Source organism: Ursus arctos, unplaced genomic scaffold (assembly GCF_023065955.2).
Source record: "Ursus arctos isolate Adak ecotype North America unplaced genomic scaffold, UrsArc2.0 scaffold_11, whole genome shotgun sequence".
Lineage (NCBI taxonomy): Eukaryota > Metazoa > Chordata > Mammalia > Carnivora > Ursidae > Ursus > Ursus arctos.
In genome coordinates this window covers 35,809,707-35,837,308 of record NW_026622775.1, presented here as the reverse complement: position 1 = coordinate 35,837,308, position 27,602 = coordinate 35,809,707, and the positions used below count along the sequence as shown (strand labels likewise).

The following is a 27,602-nucleotide window of genomic DNA, read 5'->3' as shown; positions in this document are numbered from 1 at the left end:
TCTAATAAGTTGAAGGTCACATTTGTATTGGAATATATCAATACATTTACATAATTCGGATGTACTGGCGTTTCACTGAATTAGTGATTAGCCTCTCCGGTAGGGATTACACTTCCGCATAAAAAAAAAAAAAAAGTACATTTAAATACATAGTAGGTACTTGGTATTATTTGTATGAAGGAATCTTATTTCACAATTTGGGACAGGAAGAGGAGTTATTCTATTAACTAATTTTTAACTTTTTTCTTCTCTCCTTTGCTATTGTTATTATTATTCCTGATTTTCAGGCTGAAGTCCATAAGCCTTGGAGAGACCTTCAACAGTAATCTCCAAAAGTAAGTCAGCTGAACCACAGCCCACCTTCAACACTTTTCCTGCTTTATATTTTGATTTAACCATCAATAAATGCCATTTGGTAAATGTATGATTTCTACTTATTTTACTTAACAATCTAATTACCTACCACTGTATGCTAAAAGTGTCTAAAAATTCTGATTCAAGGGATAAACATTTAGCGACTCTTTAAACTTCTTTATGTGATTTTTTAAACACTTTTCAGGACCATAATTATTGATATTTCTTCTGTAGTTTTCTTTAATCTTTCATAGTAAAAGAGTTTATGGTGATAATGTCAACAGTTCTAATTCTTATAAATGATTTTGTTGGTGATAGTAAAATCATTTATTTTGCGCTCTCTTGATGACAAATAATAAATTTGTCTCCTGTGATTTATTGGCTTTCTCACATCCCAGACTGACTGGATTCTAGAGATAGTAGTCATCCTCGGACACAGTCACTCCCCAAGTAGCCTCTGTCTACACAGTGCTAGGCCTATCCCTTCCTCTGTGTTTCCTGATGAAGGAATCTCTGAGGAGAGTGAGCAGGAGGATTACTCTTTGAAGAATTTTACTTGGGGGCCAGAAATTTAAACTCTCACCATGGGACACATTCAGCCTGACCCAGCACTCTTAAACCTTTCATCCTATATTTCTCCATTCTCATTTGTCTTTGCATGTGGGGGCCAAACCGTGATACAAGAGCCAACCAGCAGATCAAAGAATCCACCAAATCTCTTCTGAATACCAACAGTGGAATGGCTTCAGGCAGCCTTTTGATCTCTGCATTCTTGGTGCCACATGTAGCGCCACCCACTTGCTGGTATTGGGGGAGCTGCCTCTGGGTCCTCCTCACAGACTGCTTCCCGCTCAGCTCCTGGGGCAAAGCTTGTTTTGGTACCAGCCAGAGAGGTGCCTCTCATTCTCCATCTCCACTCGCCTGGCTCTGAACCCTCCTCCTCCTTCAGTAGTACCCGTCTTGTGGGATTTCCTCTGTGGTCTTGAGCCAGGAGAACCCCGATGCAGTGCCATTGTTGAGGATGTGTTCCGTTTTTGCCTCAGGCCTAGGATGGTCCCCCCAAAGCATTAATCCCATTTTCCCTGTTGGAGCTCACCTAGGACCTGGGAACCGTGCCTGGCCAACACCAGGGAAGTGATACAACTCACATTAACAAAGAGCAAAAGGCTTTCTTTACTGTACACGTATCATTGAAGTCTAAAATGACTGGCCCCTAAGCATGCTTGCATTTTTTTCTCACCTATTTTCCTCTTGGCTGTTTCTGTATGCTAGAATACACCAACTTCCTACTTTAAGAAAATTCAGCATAAACAAGACTGAACTTATAAAAAGAGATGGTGATTGCTTAGATTAAAAAAATAATTTGTTGCAAGATCCCTTTAAATATTGGATGCATTTCAAATATTATGTGCCATAAAATTCATTTCACGCATTACCCATTGTGTAAAACAAAATATCTTTATGTGGCCTTGTATCGATTGTGAAAGAAAAACCCCCTCTTCCCAGCAGGCGTAAGCAAGGTAGGATGTGGGGTTTAAAGCAGGGAGGGAGCCTACTCAACTTCTACCCTAACTCTGAGCTTAAACTTTCCCACATAGATTGGTTGGGGGGCTATTTATTCCAACATTCAGTTAATAACTTTTTTTCCCACTTTATCATTCAGCTCTGACCACCCCCCATCCGGAGTTTGTGCCTTGAGGCTTGCCAGCAGGGCTTGCAATACTTACATTAAACTAAATTTAAGAGTAAAGGTGCTCCTGCTGCTAATGTTCTCAGATCAGAGGAGAGCAAAATGAAGGAACTGGCAGCTGAAACTTTAATGGTAGGAAACGACTCAGATATTGAAAAAAAATCACAGTTCATATGTGTGACAAAGAAGACATGTTCCTCTCCACATATAACATTTGCATTTGGTTTCTTTAGATGCTTATATTTTCTAGCAAAAATTGTCTAACCCAAGTAAACATCAAAAAGGATAAATTTTACATCACATACCAGTAGGCCAACTTTTGGGGAGGCTTTTACATACCTTGTTGGCTGGATCGAGCTCTGGGGTTTGGTCCCTCTTTCTGTCTACAAGCAGCTGGGTCTTTCTAGTACTTGGAGAAATTACAAGTACTGTGTCCTCATTTGGAAGCTCCTTGGTGAACCTTTTAAGGGCCCTTGTAATTATGTAGAAATCACCCCTGTCACAATGCCCTTGGCAAGCGAAGTGGGCCTCTCAGAACGGTCTTAATTCATAGAGGATGAAATGCCACAATTGAAGCAAACACAGTCATTGTTTTCTTCTGTCCATTTAGAAATCTAGGAAAAGACAGAGGAGGGTTAAGAACTGAGATGGTCCAGATTTGCTCTGTAACATCAGAGGACTCTGGAACATAGACGCTTCATAGCTTCTCTGAAATAGGGTCATGGGAGGTGGGTTTGGGAGAGCCTTTGGTATCCTTTCAAGCCTGTACCTGAGATCTATCTTTATGTTGACCATTACTTCTTAACCGCATGTTCTACATAAAGTTGTCACTTAGAAAGTTCTGGTTTCCAGGTAACTCAGCTAATTAATATGACATCTGATTAGAAAAACAGGTTTTTTTTAAATTACAGAAGAAATCACTATATTATGAAGTTACAGAGTAGGAGAGGACCAACATTTGCTGTTCAGTGTGCTTTAAAGCTATAATTATATAAAAATAAGAGTGGACATTGTTTCATGGATCATATCATGCCCTGATAATCTGGATAATATTAGGATTTCATGGTGTGTAAAACATGACACTGATCCGCATTGGAATTTTCTCTTTAATTATGCAAAAAATTATTTTCATAATAATCTTTTATTTGGAAACACAAGACTGCTTGTTTCTACACTGGATTTCAAAAGGTTTTCCCTTGAGTCTTTTTGTTCTTTCACCCCCCTCCCTCATGGCTTGATAGAGGAATATAGTACCTTGGCTGTTCATAGCTGGCTCTACCTCAGGTCTGACCACATCTGTCCACCTCCATCTCTATCTAAGCAACCGTCCTCTTTCACTCAGATTTCATAACAACTTCCCGTCTGGCCTCTCTGTTGTCTGTCCTTCTTCCCCTACAGTCTAAGCTCAAAAGGGAAACCAGAGTGAACCTGTCAAGGTGCAAGTCAGGTCATGTCACTCCTATGCTCAGAATCCTTCAGTGGGTTCTTAACTTCATCAAAGGAAAATTCAGTTTTTACAGTTATCTTCAAGACCCTACACCATCGAAACACTTCCAAATTTTTCTTTAACTTCTTCGACTTTGTCTCATTCTGCTCTTATTTATGCCTTCGCCACTGGTGAGTATTTGGGTAATTTTGTAGTTCCCTGCTTTATTTTTTGCTGTAGATCTTATCATCGTCTGACATTGTATATATTTTGCTTATTTGTGTGTTATCTGTCTTCACCTCACATCCACCCCTATAATGTAAATTTTCTGAGATCAAAGATTTTCATCTTTTTGTTCACTGCTGTATCTTCGGCACCCAGAACAGCGCTTGGGACCAAGTAGTAGCTCAATAAATATCTGTCGAATATATTCAAGGCCGAGGTTGATAGTGCTTTACCCTGAGTCACACATGTAGTAAATATAAAAATAAGTGATTTAAACCCTAAAACAAACCTTTCAGTTGCTTGGTGAGGCTAAGGGTAGAGGTCAAAACTGGTGGACATGGTGGTGTAATCAAGAGGCTCTGGCCTTTTGGATGCCTCTCTAACAGTAGAAGTGTGCTTTCTTTTGCATCTGAAAGCTCTTGCAGCATGTGACAATTTTTCCATTCTAGGGCCACAGACATGTCTGTACTTCTTCCTATTTAAGGTAAATTTTAGATAATTTTATTTTTATTTTTTTAAAGATTTTATTTATTTGAGAGAGAGAGCAAGAGAGAGAGCAGGAACAGAGGGGAGGATCAGAGGCAGTGGGAGAACCAGACTTCCCACAGAGCAGGGAGCGTGACACAGGGCTTGATCCCAGGACCCCGGGACCATGAACTGTGCCAAAGGCAGATGCTTAACCGACTGAGCCACCCAGGCGCCCCTAGATAATTTGATTTTATAGACCCATCTTCATAATTGCTCAGTTACCTTCCTCACTGTGACACATTGCATTTCCTCAAGATGGCCACACCAATATCTCCCATCCCACATTCTCTTCATACAATGTGAAGTTGATGTCCTCTCATCAGTAGGTGAATCGATGTTCATGAGCCTTGACTATGAACAGGTCTTTTATTACAGTAGAAGGGATGCTATGTGACTTCCAAGGCTGGACTCTGAAAGTGGGTATAGTTTCCACCTGGCTTTTCTTTGGCATACTTGCCTTTGGAGCACTGAGCTACCACATGAGAAATCTGAGGCTGCCCTGCTGTGAGGGAGCCCAAGCCCTATGGGTAGCCACATGTAGTGTTCTAGCAAACAGCCCGGGTAGCCACATGTAGTGTTCTAGCAAACAGCCCAGTTAAGGTCCCAGCTAATAGTGTTGACTATCAGCTATATGAGATAAGACCCTTACAGATGATTCCTGACCCCTCCCCACCATTGAGTTACCCCCAAGCTTCTGAGTTTTCCCAGAAGAGGCTCAGTCATTATGGTGTAGAGAAAAGCCATCCCGTTCTACCCTGTCCTAATTCCTGACCCACAAAAAGTGTGAAAGATAATAAGATGATTGTTGTTTTAAACAATCTTTCCTGGACCTCTATATTTGAAGTGATTTGTTGCACTATGGTAGCTGTGTGTCTCTTGAGGCAGCTGTCTGCTTGTTGAAAATCAATTTTAGCATCCATCACTTCTAAGGAAAAGCTTTTATTTGTGAGTAAGAAAGTTTTTAGAAAACAGGAAAGTATGAGCAATTTTCAATTATTGATTGTAACAGGAAAGCAAAGCATGAGCATTTGAAATCCATAGCTATCCTAAAAATCTTCACTCTTTAATTGCAACCATGTCCCTTAACAAAACTCATACCAAAGCTCCTGATCATCTGAATCTTCAATTCATTTATAGATTTTCTCCTTATCTACTTGGTGGATGCAGACAAGTAATAAATCGGCCAAAAGGCAGATGGTAGAAGAAAATAATGAGAAGCAACCTGCAGAAATCCACTCATTGAGTAGCATTCCTGAATAATAGAGCTGTAGCTCTACACACAGAAGCATTCTCAGCTCAGATGACAGACTGTGGATCTCTAATAATGTCTTAAAGGAGTCTTTGAAAGATTCATTCTTTAAAATACTGTTTCTTTTTTTTCTTGGTTTTTGTTGTTGTTGTTGTTGTTTTTCGTAGTCTAAAATGACCACCCTGCCCCCACTGCCCATGACACGGCCAAAGCTTACATCTTTAGCCAGACAGAAGCTGCCATGTTCCCTCAGCACAATTCCAAGGTACGTGACCCTGATTTTCATTTCTTTTCCTACAGAATGAATTTCTTGCAGTAAGTAAGGAATGTCAATGGCACATCTCGGAAAACAAAATTGTTCAAAGACAGAAGTATATTGTTATATTCAGAATTCAAATTTGTTGTTTCAAAAGGATCAATGAACCACATTCAAATATTAAGAATTTGTTTATTTAGAAAACTAGTACTCATTTGATCATTTTATTACCGATTCTAATTATATCATGGTCCCATCAAACTTTGGAGATATATTTCCTTTTAAAAACATTAGTGGAGAATTAAAAACAGAGGCTTTAGGAGTGAAAGGTGTACAGCTTCTAATCCGCAAGGTCCTGAGTGCTAATTTCTGTTCTGGAGGAAGAAGGACACGGTCTCACTACTAGGGTAAGTTGGCAGGCCAGATTTAGGTACTGAACTGATCCTGGGGCTAAAAATGCATCGTCCTGCTGCTGCTGCACTAAACAGCTGCCGTGTTCCTGGAGTTGCCGCCCAGAAACTACGGAAGAGAACAATATATTTTGTCATAAGTATTAATGAGGATTGTATTATTTAGAAATTGCCATTTATGGTTTTATTGAGTTATAGTGATGCATATATTTTTTATTGATAGAAATAACTTGCATCTGTAGGTTTGATTATTTTCTTTATATGCCAAATTTTCACTTCAGACAATGCATAATGATCAAAGTATTATGAGACTACTTTGTTTTGAGAAGGATCATACTTTATTCTTAGTATTTCTGGGAAAGACCAAAGTCCCTGGACCAAAATAAATTGCATACAGTTAAACCAACATAGACGTTCCCTTATTACAGCAAATCAAAGTTTCTTCTCAAAAAAATTGAAAAACAGATTTTTCAATACATACATAATTCAGGATATACATATATTCCTATTTTCAATATTACTTTTGAATAATGTGGAGCATTTACAAAGTCTGAAAAAGCTTGTTCTTCCTGCCTTTTATAATGCTTGAGATTCCATTTTCTTTTCAACGTGAGCAAAAATGCGGCCCAATCTCACATCCCTAAAATAAGATGGATTTTAAAGAAAACTATTTCTTGTATTCATTCTATTGAAGAAAAACATCTTTTTTCATAACCATTTAAAGCCAAGTTTTGTATCAGGATTTTCCATTAGCTTCTGAATAAAAACAAATGCTTGTTTTGTTGCATACTCCCCTTGTTAGGAGATGTCAATAGTATGCTTGTTTTTAAAGGTGCAAGGGAGGGTAGAGAATCAATATACCACCAGTGTAATAGATTTCTCAGTAAAGTGTTCTTAAAATCACTTTTTGAATAATAATTTGAATTTTATATGTGATTAAAAAACTCACTCAAACATTTCAGAGCAACATTTGGTAATGTTTGGAACAAATGAATTTTACATGTTTGTATCAAGCAGGTGTTCTTAGTTCAAAATCCTGGGCCAAACAGAATACGACTTCTGTATTGCAAAGTTATAATGTGAAGCAACATGAACAAAATGGAAGAGCTTATGAGCTTTGAGGAGAAAACTCCATTTTTCTTAAGAATGCTGATTGTTTAAATGTGTTGGTGTTTTATTTGTTTGCACACCGAGTTTAAGATTCTTCGCTATTTCTTAACAGTCAAGAAAATGAAAATTTGGAAATTATTAATCAACAACCTATCTCTGTGGCTATTGTAGGACATGTATTATATATATGATATTATACCTTAAATATTTCTGTTCTCCCAGTGGCATTTTATATGTTTGGGAGCTTTTCAACTTGATAAAGCAGTGCTTTATTATTTCCTTCCATTTCATTTAGGTGTCAGTTGATCAAAGAAAAGGATGACATAGATCATTACCTGGAGGTGAATTTCAAAGGATTGTCAAAAGAGGAGGTTGCTGCGTAAGTATAACCTCTTAAAGGTACTTTAATATAAAGTTTGTTTCTTTTGTCTTGATTCTTTATTGAAATTTCAGTTTTCCCATGCACTTTTTCATTGGAACATGGCATTTAAAAATTAAAGCTCATATTAAATAGTGATAAGTCATGTCTATTGATCTTACACATATCAAAGTCTTTAATTTTATGGCTTTCAAAATTCTCATAGTTACCAAGATATTGTACTATCATGTTTGCAGTATTTTAGTTAAGTCTGTGCTGTTAATTGCTTATTTACTTCCATTTTAAGGTGCATTGCCTCCATGGGGGAGAAAAAAGCTTTTAGAGAAAGATCATGTCTTCTTTCCCTGGTGATTTAGAACAAAAATTCTGTACTAATGTATGTTCCTCCCCTCACCGAAACCCACAAAAAAATGAGTGGATCATAGTTTATTGGTTGCTTTTTAAATAATTCTAAATTGTCTGGATTTATTTTATCAATGAGCAATATAAACTTTGTCATTTTATCACTAGTTAGAAACTAATTTATGGTTTAAGTAAAAAACTATAAAAATCTGTGTAGGTTAGTGAGAAATGAGTAAAAACCTAAAATAATAGCTGAACAGACTTAATATTTCTTAGCTATAGACTTGGTGACCGTGTTATCATCAGATCTTTAGATGAAAGCATTTAAAAACAGAAATATTATAAATTCACATGCATCTTATGGAACTCATTAAATGATTCAATTAAATTATTTTATGCAGTAAATGTTTTTAACAACCTCTCAATTAGTATTGTCTAGTGCTATGGGAGTCCACTGAAAGAGTTTTCTTAATGATATTTTTGGTATAGTTTTTCATAGAGTCTAAAATTCCAAGTCTCTTGATATGTTTCATTTTATTAGATACTATCTTTGTCAATTTGCATGTAATATGGAAAAATGGAATAGTTCATTCTGACAGTATCTACTTTATTTTATAGAGTGACAAAATTTTACAATACCCGTAATCACTGTCTTCCTTGGAACACTGTTGACAGCCATGTGTAGTATCTGGGATTTTTGGTTAAATGCTGTGCTGTTTGTTAATGTAGTAACTTTCCATGGTGACCTGTTGGATAAAATTAAAGGTTAATATTGTCTGAGGTTTAAAAAGTTAAAAAAATATATATATATGTGATATTTTCATTCTGATTTAAATATAATGATATCCAAATATCTGTAATTGGCTTAACAATTAGGAATTAAATTTGGAATAAACTTATGCTTCACATATTTTCACAAGCAAGAAATTCATATACAGCACTTAAAATCGGCTAAACTTTCAGTCTGCCTGAAGAAAACTTTGATCTAAAACAATGCAAAATAGGCTTTGCTGATGAGTATTCTCTTAATATTTTTTTTCATTAAGGATATTACCAAATTGATTTCAAATCCATAGTATGCTACAGAAAACAAGTAGCACCGGGTAATTCTCCAGCCTCACAATTGTATTCTCCTTAAAGTTTCCTGCAGCTAACTACTTTTTTAGACCAAAGCTGGGATAGTGAATGCAAACCTTAATAGGAAGATAGCTTGTACTTAGCTCACTCTTCTGCTTTTGATTGATATGTATTCTAGACTTCGCCACAGACAAACTAATTGAATAGCATGTAAAGGAGAAAACTGATGAATAATTTCAGCGCTCTCAGCAATACTCAGCAGGTGCCGTGAGGAATTATGCATATTCTGTTAACCAAGGAATTGCTATGTAAAACTTTTTATTAGTCAGTCAACTCTAAAAAGATAAATTGGTCAGCAAGCATTTAAGTGCCTACTTTATCTCTAATGCTAGGTTTTTCACAGTGGGAGAGACAGTGATATCCTCTTGTAAAATATTTGGCCCCATGCTTGTCTCTATTTGAGACAATAAGATTTATGAACAGGAAACAAATATGGAATGAATGAGGGCTGATTGTATTGTGAAGTGCAGGCTCGAGGTCTAGAGGAAATCAGAGAAAACTAAGGTGGTAGGATGAAACCTGCCAAGGAAGACAGATTTTGAGTTTAGCTTTCTGCCTGGTAGCATTTTAAGGTTACCAAACTAGTACTTCACAGATCCTCAGTATAAAAACGGGAGAAACTGAATCAAGTTTTCAACTAGACAAAAGCAATATCTAAGATACACCTTTAAGTCTCTCTATATACTGCTTCTTCTTTAAGATGGTAATATATATATTATATGTAATATATATATATAAAGATGCTAAGATGATTATATATATGTTCATTATATAAGTGACACACACTAGCTTTGATATCCCATAATATGTATGTGCTCTCTGTCTAGTCCCAAAATAACTCCTCCTCATCTAACCCAAAATGCACCAATTTGCTTATATGTAAACTCACTCTCTGTGACTTTCCTTCTATCATAATTGGTGGAGAGTTCCTATTCTCATCTAAGGATGATGCCTCTGTGCTCTGGATACCATCCCCTCTTACTTGTTCCAAGGCTTTCTCCTGCATTTAAGCATATTTTTCTTCTACATCATCCTTTTCCCTTTCCCCTGGATCAATCTCACTAGCATTCATATCTCCTTTAGTATTTCCCTTGACTTCTTCTCCCCCTCCAGGTTCTATCCCATTTTCCTCTACCCTTCATAGCAACCAGAAGCACCGTCTCAGTATTTGTACCCATTCTTGCATCGACTGACTCTAAATAGGTGTCCACCCCCAGAAGTCACAGAAATCTCTGTTTAGAGTGACCAATGTCCTCCATTTTTACCACATATAATGATCACGTTTCTGTCCTCATCTTGCTTAATGTCTTCACAACATTCAATAGAGCTGAGCACTCTCTCATTGGTTACTCTGTACTTGTGGCTTCCAGGATGCCATGTTCTGTGGTTTTCCTCCAGACTCTGACTGTGCCACCTTAGTGTCCTTTTCTGGCTGTTTTTCTCTTTTCAAACTCTCAGTGGTGCGTTGTCCTAGGGCTGAGTCTTAGGCCCTCTATTCCAGTGGCACTCTCCCTGGATCCAGTCTTGAGTACTGCAATACCCTGATGACCAGCACATTTATAAATCCAGCCCTGAGCTCTCCATTGAGCTCCAAATTTTTATATCCAACTGCCTCCTTTACATATCTACTTGGTTACTTAATAGACGTGTTTAAATTAATCTGGCCACAAACTGGACTCTTGATTTACCCGTACTTTCCCTCACGTCCCCTACCAAATAATCCCCCACAGTCTTTCCTCAGGTCAGTAAATGGCACCAAGGCAGCCATGAGTTGCACCCTGACTTCACCACCCTCCCCCATCTAATCCATCACTACGTCCTATCAGATATAACTCCTAAATATATCCTGTGTTCATCTACTTCTCTTCACTGTATAGCCACCATCATCCCTTGCTAAGATCACTAGAATAGTCTCCCAACTGCTCTTCTCCTATCCCCTCTAATTCTGCCAAAATTCAGCCTTCAGATTCATCTTTTGAAAAAAAAATTAGATCATGACATTCACCTGCTTAAAACCCTCTGAGAGGGGCGCCTGGGTGGCACAGTTGTTAAGCATCTGCCTTCGGCTCAGGGTGTGATCCCAGCATTACGGGATCGAGCCCCACATCAGGCTCCTCTGCTAGGAGCCTGCTTCTTCCCCTCCCACTCCCCCTGCTTGTGTTCCCTCTCTCGCTGGCTGTCTCTCTCTGTCAAATAAATAAAATCTTTAAAAAAAAAATAAAAAAAAATAAAACCCTCTGAGACCTTTCCATTGTTCTTATGATAATCTCTAAGGTTTATCATGGTTTGGACTTTACGGTGCATGATTTGGACTTCGCTGACCTCTCTGACTTTATCTACCATTTTCCCCACCACTCACTTCTCTCACTGTGGCCTTATTGCTGACACTTTGTTGTCCAGCAGGTGTCATCTTGAATGTGACCTCTTCAGTCTGCCATTCCCTGACTTCATAATCCAGTAGCCCTCACCCCAACTCTGCTTACTCTCAGCCAAATCATTTGGCTCTATTTCTGCTATAACTTGGCCCCCTTCTTGCATTGGGAGCCTGTGTGTCGACTGTCTTCATCCCCAGCAGAATGGATCTGCAAGGAACAGGAGCATGTCTCTGTGTGCCCTGGCACATGGTTGGAGCTCAACACTGGCAAGTTGAATGAATGAGTGAAATAAACATCAGATTGACACCATGCAATAGGTATCCTGCAATGAGTATTCTTTGGTTACAATATTTGCAGGTCAGTGTTGTATGTGACTCGTTTGAATATTGAATCAAAGCAGCTTAACTCAAAAAAGTGTTTTATGTACACAAGTAGGGGTATAAAATTGAAATGAGTAATTGAGCAGGACAAGCTAGAGTAGTTGTTCCTGGAATGGCCAAATCCATTTTACTTTGGAATGGGTAAAGGAGTTCAAAAGCAAAGGGCTTGTGAGTTTTTTATTATCTACATTTACAGAAGAATTTCAGTATGCTTCATTAATTTTTAAGTGACTGGGTTATTTGTGTGCCCACCAGGTACATTTCCCCCCACATTTTGTACTCACATACAATATAATTGACACTGACAATTTCACTTTCTTAGATAAATCTTCAAATAGTTCATTGATGGTATTTGACTGACTTTTAACAACTAAAGAAGATCCTGTTGTGGTTTTGTACTTTGTTTTTTATTCTCTTATATTATCAGGATATCATATTTTTTCAAAGGATTGAAAGTATCACTTATTATCATATTGTAATTGCTTTGAGTAGCTAAGTAATGAAAGTATCATTTGTGGATTCAAATAAAAATTTCTGGGGGGCAGTTTTTACAGCTTCAGCTATGTATATGAGGATACAAATAAACAAAATCATCAAGGGACAGAGAATGCTAATCTGCTCAGTATTACTTTCTGCTTCAGCTATCACGTAATATGTGGAAGAATAGATTTAGTTCAAAACCGCGTGTATCTCTGATATTGCTTTCTTGCAGAGCACCTTTCGGCATCATCGGTTGAAGTGTGCTAAGCATCACTTTGTCAGCACAATGGCAGTTAGACTTGTCAGTTACCATGTTCGACGAGTTTGGGTTGTAAAGAAACAAAGAGCCATTTATTTTCATATCTTTTAAAGCCTTTCTCCCCTTCCTCATTTTGAACTGATTTATACTTAGGCAGTTAAAGTAAATTAGCGTTTTACCGATGTTAAGTTTTCATCTTGAGTTTATTTCAAAATCGTCTCCCAAAGGTGCCTTTACGAACCACAGATATTCTTGTTATAAGCAAATTTAGCACCTGGATCTGTACAGTGGCCAGGTAATCAGAGTAGGTGTAAGGCAGTGAGAACGTTTATTCAGGATATATTTCACAATAACCCTATGGGAGTTTAGATTCCTTCAGTTGTGCTGTTCCTCTGCTTCATTGATCTTGTTTACTCTTAAAAATCATTTTGTGTTCTCTCCAAAATATTTTTCTCTTTTGTAAAGTAATAACTGAAATTCTGTATGGGGTTTTCCAAATTAACCTTCTGAAATGGACAGTTGCCGAATAAATGATTGCGTGACTAACAGGAACAGGCAGGGAAGAGAGGGAAAGGAAGCTGCCCCTCTTTCCTTCTGGTTTGCAGACAGGGTTTTAAGGTCTTCCTGATTTGAGAAAGAGAGACAGGATTTTGATGTATTGAAACGGAGAGGTGATTATTCCTTACCTTCTCATGAATATAAAAAAAATTAAGCAATAGCAGAGAATAGTGATAGGAAGAGAGGACGGGTATCTTTCCTTTTTATTTATTTTCATTTATTTACTTACTTATTTAAATTCTAGTATTGTCTTCCACAGCAGAACTCTAGGATGTGTAACTAAGAAAGAAAAGACTTTTTTTGACCATAATTTTTTTTAAAAAAGAATAATGAAATGAATAAAGTTTAAAACTTTGGATTTTAAAAAATGTAGTTGGAAGGAACTTTAAAAAAAAAATTCTTCCCTAGGTGCTAAAAGGATCTCAGATTTTCATCAAAATTAAGTCTAAATAAATGAAAGAAGGGGAAAGATTTCCAATATTAACAGAACACAGAAATGCCAATTTCTTACTTATGTCTTTATGTCCTTTAAAAGATTGCTTTAAAATATTATTTTCAAACATGGCGTTTAAACTTAGCAGCTCTATTAGACTTAAAAAAAAAGTCTTTGTAAGGCAAAAGCATAGGAATCATGACATTGCAGCTGTGGCTGTTATGGGAGCCAATTTCTTCCTCAGTTGGAAATTTGGTTTTGCTGCTTAATACCCATGTAATCTTATGAGGGTTACCTGTTTCCTCTAATCTTTGGTTTCCCTAACCATTTTGAGAGCACAATAATAACAGGAAATTCTAATGAAAGTTAAATGAGATTCTCTGTAGGAAGCACATATAGACAACCATTGATTTAGTTATTTAATTGCCATTGATTTTTTTTGCTTTTAAAGCATTTATTAATATAAATAAAATAAATATTTCACATTAACTTTATGTGTTGATTTAGGTATTAATATTAATTTATTACTTAGAAAAGTAATATGTACAGTCACATAAATATGTACAGTCACATATTTTGCTTTTTACTAGGGATCATTTTCATCATGTTCAGATTTTAATAAGAGATACATTTCAAATTTAGTAATGCTAACCAATGAAGAGAACATTTTTTTTTAGATTTCAACTTACAGTAAATTTTCATAAACTAACTTATGCTGTACCAAGCAATACAATTTGTATAGCCTGCTAAGTTATTTCAAACACTTACACACATTTCTACAAATCGCTTAAGCTTACTATTACTATGATAAGATTACTTTACATATAAACCTACAGTTTCAGACATGTAAGGAATATAGCCAGAGAACGTGGCTCTTCTCATAATAGCTTCTAAACCTGAAAGTGCACAATGGCCCTCCTTTATTTGGAAATCACCTGGGAAATTGCTCTTTCAGGAACAAAGAACAAAGTGATAAAAGGAGATAAACACCCAGGTACCACAGAGGTTGAATCAGTCGGAACTGTCAGTGGGATGAGCCACCCAGGTGACCCCCATCTTAACTGTTTTTAAGAGTACAGTTCAGTGGCATTAAATACCTTCATACTGTTGTGCAACCATCACCACCATCTATCCTCAGAATTCTTTTCATCTTGCAAAACTGAAACTCTGTAGCCAATAAACAATACCTCACCCCTCAGCTCCTTGGAACCACTGTGCTATTTTCTGTCTCTATTATTTTGACTACTCATATAAATAATTCATATAATTAAAATCATTCAGTAGTTAACTTTTTGTGACTGGCTTATTTTACTTTGCACAATTTCCTCAAGGTTCATCCATGAACCTTCATTTGTAAGAATTTCCTTCCTTTTTAAGGCTGAATAATATTCCATTGTATGTATAGATGGTATTTCACTTATCCATTCATCTATTGATGAACACTTGGGTTGCTCCTGTATTTTAGCTGTAAAATGCTGCTATGAATGTAGGTGTAAAAATATCTCCTCAAGACCCTGTTTCCAATTCTTTTGATTATAAACCCAAAAGTGGAGTTTCTAAGTAATTTATAATTTTATTTAAAAATTTTTTTGGAACCACCATTCTGCCACAACAGTGGCTATCCCATTTTATATTCCCATTGACAACATACAGGAGTTCCAATTTTGTCACATCTTCACCAACATTTATTTATTTATTTATTTATTTATTTATTTATTTATTTATTTATTTATTTTGCTTTTATGGTAGTAGCCATCATACTCATCGTGAGTATGAGGTGGTATCTCATCGTGGTTTTGATTTCCATTTCCCTAATGATTAGTGATGTTGAGCATCTTTTCATGTGCTTATTGGTCATTTGGATATCTTCTTTGAAGAAATTTCTATTTGAGTCTTTTGGCCATTTTTGAATTGAGTTGTTTTTCGCTATGAACTTTCAGAAGTTGTCTATGTACTGTGGATGTTAATCCCTTATCAGATATATGACTTGCAATTATTTTCTTCTATTCCATAGGTTGCCTTTTCACTGTTTATAGTGTCTTTTGATAACAAAGGTTTTTAATTTTCATGAAGTCCAGTTTGTCTATTTTGTCTTTTATTCCCTGTACCTTTGGTGTCATATCCAAGAAATCATTGCCAAAACCATGTTGTAAGACTTTGCCCTAAGTTTTCTTCTAAATGTTTTATGGATTTAGCTCTTATATTTAGGTCTTTGGCCCATTTTAATTTATGTATACAGTGTTAGGTAAGGGTTTAACTTAATTCTTTTGTATGTGGATATCTTGTTTTCTGACCATCGATTATTAAAAAGTGTCCTTTCCTCATTGAATAGTCTTGACATCCTTATCAAAAATCATCTGGCCATGCACGTAAAGATTTATTTCTGACTTTATTCCATTGGTTTATTGTCTGTCTTTCGTTAGATATGTCTTCTTTAAATTTTTTCAACAGTATTTTATAATTTTCACTGTACAAGTCTCTCATCTTCTTAGTTAACTCCTAAATATTTTATTTTATATATTGTTGTTATTGTAAGTGAAGTCGTTTTCTTAATTTCCTTTTCAGATTATTTATTGTTAGTGTATAGATATCTACTGAATTTTGTGTGTTGACCTTGTGTCCTCCTAATTTGCTGTATTTATTAGTTCTAACAGCTTTTTTGTGGAATCTTTAGGGTTTTCTAAATAGGGTTTCTACAACTTATCTACAACTGTTTCTACAACTGGAAACAGATCATTTTACTTCTTTCCTTCCAATTTTGATGCCTTTTACTTCTTTTTCTTGTTTAGTTGTTCTGGCTAGGACTTCCAGTACTATGTTGAATAGATGTGATGAAATTGGATATCTTTGCCTTATTCCTGATCCAAGAGGGAAGCCTTCAGTCTTTCATCATTGAGTATTATGTTTGCTGTGGGTTTTTCATATATGGCTTTTATTATGTTGAGGTAGTTTCCTTCTATTTTTATTTGTTAGGTGTTTTTATCATGACGGTATTGAACTTTGTCAAATGCTTTTTCTGTATCATTTGGTCTTTCTTAGGGACAGTTTCAGTTGGTTTATTTTTTTGTCCCCACGAATGGGATACTTTCCTGTTTCTTTGTATACCTTGCGATTTTGTTGTTGTTGTTATTAAAAATTGGACATTTGAATTTAATCATGTGGTAACTGTGGTAATCAGATTCTTCACCTTTTACAGCATTTACTGCTATTTTGTTTTTGTTTTATTTTGCTTTGTTTTGTTTTATTGTTGTAGCCTGTCTTCATGACTAGGATCAGCCTGAGGTGTACTTTTAAGGTCTTCCCAGGTCTTTTCTGAGCCTGCACCCCTCCATGGGCATGTGTGGTGACTAACTAATTTCCCCGCTATGTATATTTGCTTTCGAATGTCCTAGCTTTTAATGTCTGCCTTTTGAAGGGTAAAAAAAAAGGGGGGGGGAGAGAATGGTGCCAGAAAAGCACCAGTCCTTTGCATCTCCTGGAAGTTGCTTCAGCCTGAAAGGGAGGGGCTTATAAGAAGAGAGGTATATGTGCAATAATGGCTGCCCTCTTCTGTGTCTTCCTGTCCATGATCAGAAGGAACAATCAATGATCAGAACACAGAACCCCAAGATAGGGGCCTTATTGCCTACTCTGGTTCCTGGAAGCTGTTTGCATGCTGGACCCAGAACTAGTGCATGAATGCCTGCCATGGGGCTTGGGGGTGGTTGATGAGTGGCTGCCACTGAACTAAGGGTTGAAACTGAACAAAATTAATCACAATTTACTGTCCAAGCCTTCCCTTGGAAGTTGCAAAGCTTTGGTAGACTCTAGCACTCCAAAATAATTACATCAGATTGCAATTACTGTCTGGGTTGGGAGACAGATTGGTGGAGCTTCTTACACCACCATTTTTCAAGAATCCTTTTCATTATCATTCTCTTTTGAACTAAAAATTTTAAATGTCTAGTTATAAGAAATAAAAAGAATGGAGACGCCTGGGTGGCTCAGTCAGTTAAGCATCTGCCTTCGGCTCAGGTCATGATTCCAGGGTCCTTGGATCGAGCCCCGCTTTGGGCTCCCTACTCACTGGGGAGCCTGCTTCTCCCTCTGCCTGCTGTTCCCCCTGCTTGTGCTCTCTCTCTCTCTCCCTCTCTCTCTGTCTCTCTGACAAATAAATAAAATATTTTTTAAAAAAGAAATAAATAGAAAGAATGTATAAATGTATAGAGGATATTTTAATCACTTAAATTATTTGGGAACTTAAATTTTTGGTTGGAATGGTTCTCTGAGATCATTTTATTTGTTTATTTATTTAAGATATTGATTGACTGATTGATTGATTAGTCAGAGAGAGAGAGAGCAAGCACAAGCAGGGAGTGGCAGGCAGAGAGAGAGGGAGAAGCAGGTTCCTGCGGAGCAAGGAGCCCAATGTGGGGCTTGATCCCAGGATTCCGGGATCATGATCTGAGTCAAAGGCAGATGCTTAACTGACTGAGCCACCCAGGCACCCCTCTCTGAGATCATTTTAAATAATCTGTACTTTCTTTGATCTTGGAAAGTTCTATATATATACATATATAGTTATATATAGTGTGTGTGTTTATAAATATATATATAGTATGTGTGTATTTGTGTGTGTATGTGTGTGTGTATATCCTCAAACTGTGATTTCACTTAATCTCAGTTTTCTACATATCACCATATAAGCGTCTTTTATATATTTTAAGCACTTTTCTTCAAGCTAATGTGTAAGCATGTTAAACAAAATCAAATATTATGAAAAAACCTAGGTAGAGAAGAATATGTCGTCATCTTTGCCATAATCCACACACCCTGGGTAAAACTTGGCAGTCTCTTTCTGCTAAAAATAATATCAGGGATACCACATTAATTAAGATATCAAATTTAGGTTAACCAGCAGCAGTATATGTATGTAAACTTTGGCATAAATGAGAAAAGCTCTAGAAAAATGGTATTTTACTATCAAGAGGGATGCGTGGAGCCATCTTTAGAACAAATCAATTGACTTAGAAATTTCTATAAAATTGGGTTGTCTGATTTAACAAGCTTGGCTATATTGTTTTCTGTGGAAACCTCTCATTTTTCTAACTTTTTATGGATTGAAACTGTGAGGAAGAGGCTAACATGCTGAAATGACATCTGATAAGGGGAAGTCAAAAGAATCAGCCACTAATAAAAGGTCGAACTGTCTGGGGATATACCTTGGAAGGGCAAGTAATGACTAGGCCCTTCAGGTACTCTTTTCAGTGTGTTTACATTGTGCTGGAATTAAGTAATTGAAATTTAGTAGCAAAGTATTGTTTTGTTCACCTTACTCTGTTTCGTATGGCAGGGAAATAAATGTATTTTAGAAAAAATATGTTTTGATTTGCTAGTTTTGTTTCATTCTAGGCTTTTTTTTTTTTTTTTGTATTTAAAGGTTTTGGTTGTTTGGAATTCACCAATGTGGATCCCCTCAGTTCTTAATTAAAATTAATTATGCATTAATTCACAAAGTAATTAATTAATTACTATAGTGTCTTCCAAAACTCTTAGGTATTCAATAGGAAGGAATCTTTCCAAACCTCTTTTGCCCTTTAATTTTTTTTCATTACATTCACATTATTCCTAAGGGATTGGAAGTTACTTAGAATAATTTTGAAGTGCTTAAATTTTATTCTAGGTATATTGGGAAATCATTGGAGCATTTTAAGCAGGGAATGACATGATGTAACTTCATTTTAAAAGGATCACTAAGACTGCTCTGAGATATTTGCCTGGGTAACAGCCCAAGTGAGAGATGATAGCAGCTTGACCAGGGTAGATGTAGTGGAAATTATGAGAAATGGTTTGATTTAGAATAAATTTAGCTGATAGGGAGATCAGATCTTACCAACAGAATGAATGTGGGAGTGAGTTAAAGGAAGTAATCAAAGATGATGCCTTCTGAACTGACCTGAGCAACTGGGACAGTGTCTTGTTCACTGCTGAGTTTCCACTACCTAGAACAGTACCCAGCACATAGTAGGCACTCAATCAGTATTTTTTAATTAAGGCCAACCACACCTCAGTCTATGCAATTGCTACCATTCCCACTTTGAAATTTATTATTTGCCAAAATAATAGTAATGACTAACATTTGTTGAGCACTTAACCATGTCTCAGAAACTGCTCTAAGTGCCTCATGTATTAATTCATTTAATCATAGAAAATCTTTGTTAGTTCCATTTATAGCTAAGGAAACTAAAGCACGGATATATTAGGTGACTTATCCACAGTCACACAGCAAACAAATAGAAGAACAGGAACTTGAACCTATGTAGGCAGGTTCCAGAACCCATCCTGAAACCATTACACTATTCTGTCTTTGGATTTACTCAGGTCTTCATTAACCTATGTTCTCTCTCATCTCCCAACTTGAGTGTATTACCATTCTCTTGGCCTAGAATGCTTTTTCCCCTTATCATTTCATGGCTAACTCTTACTCATTCTTAAATGGCTTCACTATAATCCATAAACCTGCTACTATATCCATAATAAAAGGTACTACACCTGTACTACCCACAACTGCTCACATCTTGGCACTCATAGCATTGCATTGTCACGGCTACCTTGTTTCTTCTACTAGACTACAAGCTCCAAAAAGGCTGGAGCCATGGCTGCTTTGCTCACATGTGCATCCTTAGTACTCATACAGTGCTTGGCACACAGGACTTAGGGGATCAATGAATGATGATCTTTTACTCGTTTATAGCCTTGTGTATGTGTTCTGCCTGGAATGGCTTTCTCCTTCCACCATGCTCTGTGTACTTGGTAAACTTCTGTTTTCCAAGTATTTCTTGCTCTGTGAGGCTTCAGAGCCATCCTCAACAACATAGTAGGTAGAGTTCAGAGCTCCTGCTTGAACCCTCTTAATAGCCATCGACAATCATATATGTGTAGGGTTTTTTCCTTCTTGATTAATGTTACAAAGTATAGACTGTGACCCCCTGTAGATATGGTTATGACCCATCAGTTTGGGGATCGTGACTAGCTTTATTTTTTTTTTTAAGATTTTATTTATTTATTTGACACAGAGAGAGAGGGCACAAGCAGGGGGAGCTGGAGGCAGAGGGAGAAGGAGAAGCTGGCTCCCCACTGAGCATAGAGCCTTGTGTGGGGCTCAATCCCAGGACCCTGGGATCATGACCTGAGCCAAAGGCAGATGCTTAACTAACTGAGCCACCCAGGTGCCCCATGACTAGCTTTTTAAAAATGAAAGAGAGAGTAGTAAAATAGAATAGAAAAGAGTATATTACATAGAATAAGCCTAAATATTGGGAAGCTACCAACTGTAATGCAACAGAGAATGAGTTCTAAAACCGGACACCCTGGACGCAAATCCCAGCTTTACACTAACAGAATAACCGCTTGACTTTGGCCAAGTTATTTATTCTTTCTGTGTCTCTGTTTCCTCATATGAAAAACAGGAATAATAATAGGGCCTGGCTCATGGAATGGTTACAAGGATTAATTAAGTTAATATTTATAAAGAGATTAAAACACTTTGAGGATTAGTGTGTTTCAACTTTTGTTTCATATGCGTACATATATAAAATATATATGTGCCTGTACTGAACTGCTGTGTAAAATGTCTTTCTCACTGTGGATTGCCACAAGGAAAGGACTCTGCTCTAGGCATAGAGTTCATTGAACGTAGGGATTGCATTTCATTCTTCTTTAAGACTCTTCTGACTTACATAAAAGTTACACTTTATTTCTTGCTTTCTTTCTAGAAAGGATTGAAAAAACTTAAAGTTAACATTTTATATTACACATCTGTCAGATTATAAATAGAAAATGAGAGGTAAATAAAGGAAGAGCCCGTACATATGCTGCTCACTAGAGTCAATATAGTTTCCCCGATGGAACATTAAGTTTCAGTCTGAACCTCTCGGCACGTTGGGGAAAAGGGGAGATGTGATGGACTATAAAATTCTCATTACCTGATGAGAGGAAACATACAAGTTCTTCATGAGAGACAAGCTTTTTTCCTGATTCGAAATTCCAAAGGAAAGTTATCACATGGCCTTCTATAAGAAAAATGGAGCAACAAAATAGAATTTTGCACACCTAGTAAACAGTAAAATGGGCATTTAGACAGCTTGTCATAAATATTGCATCTCTTAACTAGGTTTTATTTCAGGTAAGATAGTAATAGGTAAGAGATATTAGATGAATACTGTGTGCTGGTCTCTGTTTAAAGTGACCCTCTCAATAACCATGTGAAAAATTGTTGTTACTCCCAGAGACCAAGGCATAGAGAAATTGAGTAATTTGACCAAAGTGATCTAATGTTATACAGAAGCAGAAGCAATGAGATAGAAAAAAATGATTTGTAGAGACAAAGGAATGAATAAGCTGGAAAAAAAAAAAATTGACCAGACCTCCATCAAAGATCAGATTTCCAGATGCCTCCTGAACTCCCACTCTTACTCTGGATCTAGAACGTCCCTCTGGGTTTGCCTCATAATGATTAGTCATTCTTTAATCCTTATATAGATTTCCATAAAATCTTTTGAAGCTTGTCCAAAACAATCTCTTATCCTACAACCAGAATAGCCAAAGAAATATGTTGCTGAACTAGGGATTTATCCTTAAAGTTAGCTCAGCCTGTGGTTTTTTCCACTTCAACATCAAGATCAAGATGGATGTTAAGTACATTTCCTTCCTATATTTGAAATGACTACATAGAAATACAGAAGACAGTAAAATCTTAACATGATGAAAAAGGAGGGGTAAAAAAAAATAAGAGATTCCAGGATTTTCAGAAATACATTTTTAGAAAGTGGATGAAATATTACCAGGGGTAAAAAGTGCTATTTCATAATGATAAAAGGAGTTGGTTCATCAGGAAAATGTAACATACTAAGTGTTTGTGCTTCTAATGATGGAACTTCAAAATATATAATATAAAAACTGACAGAAAGAAAAGGAGAAACACACAAGTCCATAATTATAGTTGATGATTCCAATACCGCTGTTTCAATAATTGATAGAAAAATCAGTAAGGGAGTATATTGAAGACTGGAACAATACCATCAACTTAAATAATTGGCATTTACAGAACATTCCACCAAACAACAGCAGAACACACATTATTTTCAGTGTACATGGAACATTTATCAAAGGAGATGATATTCTGAGCCATAAAACAAATTTGAATATATTTAAAAGTATTTAAATCCTAAAAATTATTTTGCCTTACAACAATTGACTTAAATTAGAAATAAAAGCAGAAAGGTCTCTGGAAAACCCCCGTAAGTTTTGAAACCAGACAACATACTTCTGAATAACCCATGGATCAAAGGAAAAATTGCAAGGTAAAATACTTTGAACTGGATGAAAAGAAAATACAGCATATCAGAACATATGGGATGCAGCTAAGGCAGTGCTGAAAGGGAAGTTTATAGCATTTAAAAATGGTTATTTTAGAAAAAACAGAAATGTTTAAAGACAGTGCCCTAAGGTTTCATTTTGAAAAACTAGAAAAAGAAAGAAAATTAAACTGAAAGTCAAGAAAGAAATAATAAAATAAAAGCAGAAAACAGGAAAATAGAGAAAAACAATGAAACTAAAAACTGGTTCTTTGAAAAGATCATAAAATTGATCTTGTAGTCAGACTGATCACAGAAAAAGAGAGAAGACACAGATTAACCAGTTTCAGAAATGAAAGAGGGAATGCATATCACTATAGGTTTTACAAATATTAAAATGCTAATAAAGTAATAAACTTTATGCTGATAAACTCAACAACTCCTATGAAATGGCTAAATTTCTTGAAAGACACTGCCAAAATTTACTTAATTAGAAATAGGTAATAGGATAGGCTTATGTTTATTAAAGACATTGAATTCATAGTTTAAAAGTTTCCCACAAAGAAAATTCCAGGCCCATAATGACTTCACTGGTGAATTCTACATAACATTTGAAGAAGAAATAATGCCAATTTGGCATAAACTCTTCAAGAAAATAGGAGAGGAAGAAACAATTCTCAACTCATTCTCTGGGACTGGCATTACCCTGATATCAATACCAGAAGAAGTCAATACATTAAAAGAAAACCACAGAATAACATCTCTCATTAGCAGAGGTGCAAAATATTTTTTTTTAATTTTTTATTGAAATTCAATTTAGCTAACATATGGTGTATTATTAGTTTCAGGGGTGGAATTTAGTGACTCATCAGTTGCGTATAACACCTGTGCTCATTATATCACATTCCTTCCTTAATGCCCATCACCCAGTTACCCCATCCCCCCACCCACCTCCCCTCCGGCAACCCTCAGTTTGTTTCCTATAGTTAAGAGTCTTTTATGGTTTGTCTCCCTCTCTGTTTTTATTTTTCCTTCCCTTCCCCTATGTTCATCTGTTCTTTTCTTAAATTCCACATATGAGTGAAATCCATCGATAGATGAATGGATAAAGAAGATGTGGTATATGTATACAATGGAATATTATTCAGCCATCAAAAAGAATGAAATCTTGAGGTTTGCAATGATGTGGATGGAATTAGAGGGTATTATGCTAGGCAAAATAAGTCAGTCAGAGAAAGACAAATACCGTAGGTGCAAAACATTTTAAAGAAAAGTAGCAGTTGACCCAAGCTCCTGTCAGGAAGCTGATGCCTGGTGCAAAGTCCTTTTCATTTGGGATTAGTGCAAGGAGTAGCCTGTCTGTGCTTTCCTGACCCATGCATCTAAGAATGGAACTTGCCAACAAAGGAAACCCAAGCACACTGCCTACATTAAGAAAGCTAGAACTTCATTATTATGATTAGACAGGTATCTTCTGATATTGGAAAAAATATCACAGTACAAAATAAAAAAAATAAGATTAATGAAGAGAGCATACAACCTGAGCTGAAACAAAGTTTCTACAGGGAAAAGGAGAGCTTTATTTTTTTTTTAATTTGTGTTGTTTTTATTCAAATGAGCAAAGATGTTACTCATGTTTAATTGTGCAAATTGCTTCAGGATTGTGGATACATAGACACCCAAAGGGAGATGAAATATATGTCAGAAAAAGACTGGAAAAAATGTATGCCTGGGTTTGGGATGTCCCTGTCTATTTTTTTTAAGGTATCAAAATTAATTTATTTTCCCTTAATTGAAACCCATTTATTTCCTCCAAGCGCCACAAGGAAATTCATCATTCTCCTTCAATAGTTCTCCAGCTATTTTTTTTTAATTTTTTATTATGTTCAATTGAAAAGGAGAGCTTTAAAAGATTTCGCATTTAAAAAAAAAGATTTCGAATTTGTTCCCTTACAGACATTGTAAAAAAAAGTTATATCCCTGATATAACATTCATATATACCTGATATATGAATGAATTTAAAGGAAAACAATTCTTCAAACTTAGGATAAAGATTGTTGAATTCTGTTAAAAAATTAAAGAAGGGATAAAAGAGGACAAAGATATCTCTTAACACATGGAATAAAAATAGAGAAGATGATAGAAATATTTATAAAGGTGTGAGATACAGAACATTAATTAGTCCAGAGGGTAAATATTTATCCAAGAGAAAGAGAGAAGAGAAATGGAGACAGTGAATGATAACAGCCATTTAGATGTAGATTTAATAGATATACATTACCAAGGTAATTCATTTTTCAGTTTCTCCTTTTCTTAATTATGAATGAGTTTTGAAGTTTACTAAATAATTTTCTAGCATCCACTGAGATTATCATAAATTACTAGATTTTGTAATTTTGTACAAAACCCTACTTACTCTGGTTTCTGTTTGCTAGAGGTTCTTTTTTGAGGGGAAGGGAAGAGAATTTTGCATGATTTTAACCTATGATTTCTTTTGCTACACTTTTAGGATTTTGTAAAATGAACTAAAGAATTTTTCACCTTTTTCTGTGCTCTGGAACATTTCTGATAAGATGCAAATTTCTTATTTAGTGAGAGTTTGGTAGAACTTCCCTGTAAAACCAAATAGCTTTGCTCCTTTGGTGGGAGAAGGATCAGGAGGAAGAGAATAGGTTTGTTGTAATTGGTTTTCTATGTCTTCTCTAGCAAACTGATAATTGATATTTTAATATTTTATATAGGTATCTATTTTATGTAGATTGTTATATTTAGCATGATAAAATTTAGCATGACATTTTCTAATAATGTTTAAATCTCTTTTATATCTGTAGAAACATTCTCTGTATCTTGGAGGTAGTGTGAAGGTAGTGGCAAATAACAGGCTCTAAAATTAGAACTGCAGGGGTTGATATCCCAGCTCCACAATTCAGAGTGTATGATCTTCAAACTCATTAATTAAACTCTTTCTTTGTTGGGGCGCCTGGGTTACTCAGTCAGTTAAGGGGGTCCTGCTCTTGGTTTCTGCTCGGTCATGATCTCAGGGTTGTGAGATCAAGCCCCGCATTGGGCTCTGCACTGGGCGTGGAGCCTGATTAAGAATCTCTCTCCTTCTGCCCCTCGCCTTCTCTATAAAAAGAAAAGAAAAAAACAAAAACCTCTTTGGGCCATAGTTTCCTCATCTGTAAAATGGAGATGATGATGATGATGATAATAATATCTCATGAAAAATGTTGTAAAATTTAAAAAAGATAATCCATGTAAAATATTGAGAACATAGGCCCATTGTAAGTATACAATAAAAGTTAGCCATTATGATAATTATAATATTATAATTACCTTTTTCATTCCTGGCACAATTTTGGTGACATCTCTTTTTATTTTTCTTGATTATACTTGCAAAGATTTGTCTTTTCATGTAACCAGCTCTTTAGTTTTATGGGTCAACTTTTTTGTTCCATGTTAATTTATGCCTTTACCTTTAGTATTTCCTTTTCTGTCCTTTATTTGACTTCATGTTTGTTGTTCATTTTGTTAAGATTTTTTCTAGCTCTGAGTTGAAAGCTAGCTTCTTCACTTGTTTCTGTGCTTTTGTTTTTTAATAAGTACATTTAAATTATAAATTTTTTTTTGAATACCATGATGACTTTTCCCACAGGATTTGATATTGAGTGTTTTTATTTTGTTTCAGTTCTACATATATGAACATTTCTGTGGTGGTTTTCCCTTTAGGCAGTGAATGCATTAGAAATACATTTGTAAATTTGCAGATGAATAGCTTTTTTGGTTTTTTGGGGGGGGAGGGGTGCAGGATTGGGGAGTGAATCTTTACTTGTGCTCAGTAAATATGCCATACATGATATCAGTTTATAAAATTTCTAGTATGGCCAGTGCATGGCCAGTTTTTATAAATATTTTTTGTATGTTTGAAAAATAAATATGTATTCTCTATTTGGTAGACAGTTCCACACAGAAAATACTATCAGAAACTAATAATTAGGTTGAGCCTGTTATTTCAATCGAGCCAGAAAATTGTTATTCAAATCCTTTTTTCCTCAACTTTATTTGTAATTTTCTGAAAAAAATGCATTAAGATCAATTTCTCCTTATTCTGTTAATTTTGAAGCTATGCTATTAGGTGTATTGTTTCCTAATTGCTCTATTTCTCAGTAAATCAATCTATTTATGAATCTCTGTTATTCAGTGCCCCTTTAATTTTTTATGTCTGAATTCTATTTTGTTTGATATTAATAATGTTATACAAGCTTTCACTTTGTTGGCATTTGCATTGTTATATGAAAATACAAAAGAAACAAATGACATGTTCTCCGTCTCAAGGAAGTTATAATCCCTACTATATGTATATTTTGTATTATTTTTTTAAGTTTGAATTCAAAGCCCTTTTATTTTACTCCTGACAAATACTTTTTTTTTGTTCTTCCAATATTCTTATTGATGCACATATTTAATGTGATGTACCCTATGCTCTTTGTTACTACAAGTAAGAATTTTCTAAATGTTTGTGATAGCTGCAATAAAATTAATACAACATTCAGGAAAATAAGATATTTATATACAGATGTGGTCTGACCAGAGCATCAAATTAATCAGTTTGCTTATTGTCTTAATAATTAGTTTTTCCTAAATGTAAAACTAAATGTGCGTTTTGGAAGTTTGA

At 35.7% G+C, this 27,602-nt stretch overlaps 1 protein-coding gene across 2 annotated transcripts in view; it reads left to right on the top strand.

Moving 5' to 3' along the window:
* TTC29 (tetratricopeptide repeat domain 29) overlaps positions 1 to 27,602 on the top strand; it is a 388,892-nt gene that overhangs the window by 156,945 nt on the left and 204,345 nt on the right. For both annotated transcript variants that reach the window (XM_026499440.4, XM_057310110.1), the window contains 3 exons: positions 288 to 335; positions 5,640 to 5,737; positions 7,544 to 7,627. In XM_026499440.4, the coding sequence (XP_026355225.3) occupies positions 5,646 to 5,737; positions 7,544 to 7,627 (176 nt within the window). In that variant the 5' untranslated portion in view covers positions 288 to 335; positions 5,640 to 5,645. The remainder of the gene's footprint in view (positions 1 to 287; positions 336 to 5,639; positions 5,738 to 7,543; positions 7,628 to 27,602) is intronic.